Below are 5,868 nucleotides of genomic sequence, written 5' to 3'. Positions count from 1 at the left end.
GCAAGTGAGGCTGTTCCGCCGTAGTCCTCCGGTAACGCCCCGCTGCCCGGTAAAAGTGAAACAGACGAAAGCGGGCGACTCTTCCTCAGAAGGTCTCAACGCGTTCTTAGCGGGGAGATCCCACCACCGGTCCTCACTTCCACAAATTACCGTCCCAAAGGCTGGGCGGGCGGGACCACTCCAAGTCCAGGTGTGTTCCGTCCGCCCCGACTAAATGCACCAGCCTGGGGCAGGTCGCCCGCGCCCGAGACGTCCCAGCTAGAGGTCCCCCCAGCTAGAGACGCGGACAGCTTTCCGTGGGAGCGGAAACCACGCAGCCGCCTCGAGACTGCCCCCGGGGCCGGCTCCCAGGCCGGGCAGCCGGGTCCCCGTGCCGCGCGCGCTCCCGAGGGCCGGGGGCGGGGCGGCCGGGGCGGCGGCCGGGGGCGCCCGCTCCTCCCCCTGCGGGCGGCCTGGCTGGCGGCGCCGAGCCCCCTGCGCGCGGCACATGGGGCGCCTGACCGAGGCGGCGGCAGCGGGCGGCGGCGCTTCAGCGGCGCGCTCGGCGGGGCCCCCTCCCACTCCCCTTCCCCTGTCTTCCACCTCCCCCGGGGGCACGGCCACCATGGCGTCCAGCGAGGAGGACGGCACCAACGGCGGCGCCTCGGAGCCGGGCGAGGAGAAGGAGGCCACCGGCAAGAGGAGGCGCCTCGGCTTGTTGGCCACTGTCTGGCTCACCTTCTACAACATCGCCATGACCGCGGGGTACGTGCGCGGAGAGGGGCCCTCTCCTCCCTCCGCCCCCCTCCCCGCCGTGCTGCCCCCCGACATTCATCGCTCGGGGCGCCGGCGGGGCTGGGGGCGCTGGGGACTGCGGGGAGGGCGGCGAGCGGGTAAGGCGCTCCGGGGGCCGGCTGCGCGGGGCGGCGGGGTGGGCGCGGCGCGGGGGGGTGGGCGCGGCGCGGGGAGGGGGCGCGGGCGGCGGCCGTGGGGGAGGGGCGCGGGCGCCGCCGCGGCCGCCGGGGTTGAATGGAGCGGAGTGGAGCGGGGCCGACGAGCGGGGCGGGCGGGGAGCCGGGGGGTGCCGGGGCCCTGCTCGCCGGGCATTGCCTAATACGGTGCACGGCGTGGCGCGGCGGCTCGGGGCGCGGGCCGGAGGTTAAGTATAGACCTGGGCAGGAATGCGGGGCCGACCCGCGGGGGAGGTGGCTTCGGCCGGGCCGCCCCGGGCGCCACTGCCTGCGGCTGCTGTTGAACAAACTCCTAGTGTCGCGGCCCCGGAGCTGGAGCCGTCCGGCCGTGGCCCCCACGGTGCATTTCCTCTTGCTGCAGATCGCTGGGCAGAGTTTCCGGAACTGTTAATGTCACCACGAGTTTTGGTTTTTTATTTTTTATTTATTTATTTTTTTTCATGAGCCCCAGAGCTTCTTACTTGGGACGATCTTTTACAAATCCTGCTGTATCAGAGCTTGGCACTCGTGTCCAGCATCTTTACGGCCCCGTGCTTCGTGACTGATATCCCGTACTTTTATTTCTGACTTTGAGTATGAGTTAGAAAATAAGGTTACACAGTGACTGTCGCTCTTCAGAGAGCTGTCAAAATGACTTGTGTGTCGACGGCTTTTCAAGACCAGTTGGGAAATTGCTCTTCTGTTTCTAAGTTGCATTGTCATTTTGAAAAGCTACTTTCTCATTATCACATGAAGTAATATTAATCTATATAAATGTAGGGGATCTTTTAATCCCCTACAAAAGTAAGATCTTTTAATCTTACTCCAGGACTTATAGAAAAGAATTAATGGTTTGACCCAGTACTGAGTACTTATTGTGTGTTTAGTGTAATCCTGAATACCAAATACAGTTCGCAAAAAAATACATTTATTGAGGATTTGCTATGGGTCCGGTAATGTGTTGATTACTTTAGATGTACTAGTTTATTTTTGGTTCTTTTCCCTCCTGGGAGGGGTACATGATGTCAATTTGAGGGATTAGGAAACTGAGGCACAAAGAGGTTAAGTAATTTGCTCAAGATCATTCAACCAGCAGGTGTCAGCCTTGGATTTCAGCCTAGACAGTCTGACTCCAGAGACGTGCTGCTTCTTTTTATGCTTTACTGAATTTTATAATCTCGAAGAAGAAAAGTACATTTTCTTACATTTTCATACATTTGGAACAACCGGAGAACAATCAAGTACCCACCACAAGCTGCTGTCTTTAGCCACAGTGAGAACTGAAAGAATTTTCTCTCCTGTGATAGTTGTACCCAATTTTTGGAAAATTTTTGGAATACCTGCTGTTTTTTAACTGGTTTGCTGTCCCTTTGCTTTCCAGTCCACTCTCCCTTTTGAAAGCCAGGTTAACCTTTTAAAAGTGAAAATCAGTGCATAACTCTAGTTTAAAGCCTTCGGTGACTCCTTGTTACCTCCACTGTAATCTAAGGGATTTAGGCTGTTGGTCATTCAAGGGCCTTTGTAATAAACTCCCTGATTCTCCTTACACGTCTATTGTATTTGAAATCAACTGTAACTCATAATGAGATGTAACTCACCATGCATTTTTATTTTTACATTTTTATTTTTATTTCTCTGTTCTTGCTCAGGCCTTTCACTCTTTGTGTAATACCCTTCTTGTTCCTCATATGACTTCTAAATCAAGCCATTTTCTTTGAAGCTTTCTAGTTCTTCTGCCCCATCTGGAGCAGAATTTGTGTTCTCACACTTTGTATTGTCACACTTCATTCCTATCTTTCCTACCTGCCCAGCAAATTACCGGGTATCTGAAACTTATCTGTCTCCCTGCCTATACTGGGAAGGTCTCTTGTCATTTTCACCTCTGTTTAAAAGCAGAGGGGACCAAAATGGAGTAATCCATGTAACTCTTTGGAGGCCTTTAGAGGCTTTAAGATTTGAAGAAGGTGGGACACCTGGGTGACTCAGTGGGTTAAGCCGCTGCCTTCGGCTCAGGTCATGATCCCATAGTCCTGGGATCTCGTCCTGCATTGGGCTCCTTGCTCCGCAGGGAGCCTGCCTCTCTCTCAGCCTCTGCCTGCCTCTCTGCCTGCTTGTGTGCTTTCTCTCATTCTCTTTCTGACAAATAAATAAATAAATAAAATCTTAAAAAAAAAAAAAAGATTTGAAGAAGGAATAGGATTGAAATATGTGGACAGTAGATATTTCGAGTGAATATTTTCAGTAAATTCTAGCAATAGGTATGAGATGCAAGAAAGCCCGGTATATTCTCTTGATCTAATTGGAGGGTGGTGTTGGAGAACAGAGGTAAGTAAGGTTGTAGTGTGGAAAGTGGTAGGTGAACCAAGGTATACATTAATTAGTACGGATAGCGGAGGGTTAGCTGAGGTTCTTTTTGTCCATTTAACTTATTTTTCTCTTTGAGCAGAACTTTGAAGTATATTAAGCTTTTGTAATAGTTTTGAAAACAATAAAATAGTAGATAAGTATTTACATAGATATAAAAAAAAGAACTTGCCTAATTTTATAAGCTGAGCATGACATTTTGTTTTTTATCTTTTATGTGAATATCTTCATTCAGATAGCATATATCCCCATTATGCTATTATTCCTCTGGCCTGCTTTATTTTTGTCATCGCACTTATTGCCTTCTAACTGTACAATGTATTTTACTAATTCATATTGTTGCTTTTTGTCTGTCATGTCCCTCATTCGAGTGTAAGATCCTAAATGCATCTTATAGAGGATTGCAGCTAGGGTATCTGCTCTATTATATATTCTATTTTCACCTAATAATCCACCAAATATTTCTATGTAGTTTTCATAAATATATTCTTTCATGGCTACATAAGAGTGTATAGAGTTAATGTACAGTAATGGATTAACTCATCCCCCTAATGACATTTTGCTTTTATTTGTTTCTGTTGAATAGTTACTTAGGATGAATTCCCAGGAATAGGATTACACCTTTAAAAGATGTGAGGATTTTTGTGGTACTTGTTCATAATAGGTATGTGACCAGAGAAGTAGTTCTTCCTCCGTGTCTGTCTCGCTCTCTCTCTTTCCCGTGGTGGTGTTGTTGCTGTTGTTTCTTTTCAGGACTTTTGAACCCGTATGTGTCAAATGCATTGTCTTATGTCTTATAAGATAAATATTTTAGGCTCCATCCTTGAAGAAGTGTAACCAGGGACATTTATATATTGCAATAAAAGACAGAGTGAGTGCATGCTTGACAGAGGTGACAGGTCAGACAGGTAGGGGGAATCAGAGAAAGCTCTGTGGTGATCATAGCATTTCAACAGAGCTTTGGAGGATGAGTAGGATTTGATAGGCAGGGATGAGAAAACAGTGTGTTAGGGTACAGAGATAAGGCTTTCCTAGACATGTTGTCGAGGCAGTAGCAAGTGGGCCTGAAGTGTAGGGGGGAGATGAAGCTGGAGGGGGAGCATGGACCACTCTGCACAGGGCCTCAAGTGCCTTGCTAACATGTTTGCATTTTAATCTGCATAGAGTACAGTAAGGTGTTGTTAAAGTCTGTGCTTCACCGGTTTTTTGCTGAGTAGCCTCAGATAAGTTACTGAAACACTCTGACCCCGAGTTTTCTTATCTGTAAATTGGAACAGCAAAGCTGCTTTGCTAGATTATTACAAAGAATAAAAAGATCATGGATATGAAGTGATCAGCAAGGTGATTGACACCAAGAGAGAAGCTATTGAAGATATTTTCAGAGTGTGCATTGTGTGAGTTATTAGAACACCAAAACCAAGAGGCCGGCATATACATTTTCCAGCCTGTGAAGGAACAGATGTATATTTTATCCCTGAGGAGGGTAGATCCTGTGTATGGATCTCATTTATCCAACTTGCTTATCCGTTCATCTGTTGGGGGACATTTTGGTTCTTCCCAGTTTGGAGCTATGACAAAGCTGTGAGTATTCAGGTACAAGTCTTTGGACTTGGACTTCACTCTTCCGAGGTGAATGTCTGTGAGTGGAATGGCTGGGTCATACGGTAGTTGCATTCTCGATTTCTTAAGAAACTATCCAGACTTTTCCAGAATGATCGTACCATTTTATCCCTGTGGGCAATGAATGAGAGTAGCTGTACATCGTCACCAACACTTGGTATGGTCAGTGCTTATAGTTCTAGACATTCTAATAGGTGTGTTATGTTATCTCATTGTGATTTTATTTTGCATTCCCTAGTAACTAACGACACTGAACATCTTTCCATGCATTTATTTACCAATTGTGTATCTTTTTTGGTATAGCATCTGTTCAAATCTTTCACCTTTTTTTTTAAAAAATGAGGTGGTTTGTTTTTTCTTTTACTGAGTTCTGAGAGCTTTTTTAAAAAATATAGTATGCATATAGGTCTTTACCAGATATGTGATTTGTAAATATTTTCTCCTAGTTGTGGCTTGGTTTTAGTTTCATCACAGTGTCTCTCAAAGAGAAGGTCTTAGTATTCATGAAGTCCAGTTTATCTGATTTTTTCTTTCATGAACCTTTCAACTTAACTCCACTGGCACAAGTATCAATGTGCAGTACATTGAAACACATATTGGCTGCTAACAAAGTTTCATTTTAGTCTAGGAAAGGAAGTTTGGGGGTGTCAATGAACAGTGTGTGAAGATATGGATGGTATGAATGTGAGAGGCCATCTATGGGCAAGCCTCCACATAGTTACTTTATCGGACATGTCAAGAAGAAATGGTAATGTTAGAATATCACCATTATTCAGTAACTGCTGAAATAATGGCTCTGGGCAATGATCAGCAGTAAGCTAACATTGCAAACAAAAAGGACGATTAGAAATTACGTGCTCTCCAGGGGAGCACACAACATAACTTAGGAATTAGCTTCAAATGTGAATCTATCTGATAAAGGGTGTGGAACTGTCAACTTCACAGGAAATATGGG

At 46.7% G+C, this 5,868-nt stretch overlaps 1 protein-coding gene across 2 annotated transcripts in view; it reads left to right on the top strand.

Annotated features, from left to right (window-relative positions):
- Positions 1–402: 402 nt before the first annotated feature.
- The window catches only part of HACD1 (3-hydroxyacyl-CoA dehydratase 1), a 31,238-nt gene continuing 25,772 nt past the window's right edge, over positions 403–5,868 (top strand). For both annotated transcript variants that reach the window (XM_032349530.1, XM_032349529.1), the window contains exon 1: positions 403–744. In XM_032349530.1, the coding sequence (XP_032205421.1) occupies positions 488–744 (257 nt within the window). In that variant the 5' untranslated portion in view covers positions 403–487. The remainder of the gene's footprint in view (positions 745–5,868) is intronic.

This window comes from Mustela erminea, chromosome 6, assembly GCF_009829155.1.
Source record: "Mustela erminea isolate mMusErm1 chromosome 6, mMusErm1.Pri, whole genome shotgun sequence".
Classification (NCBI taxonomy): Eukaryota; Metazoa; Chordata; class Mammalia; order Carnivora; family Mustelidae; genus Mustela; species Mustela erminea.
The sequence above is the reverse complement of the archived record's forward strand: the minus strand, read 5'-3'. Positions and strand labels throughout refer to the sequence as shown.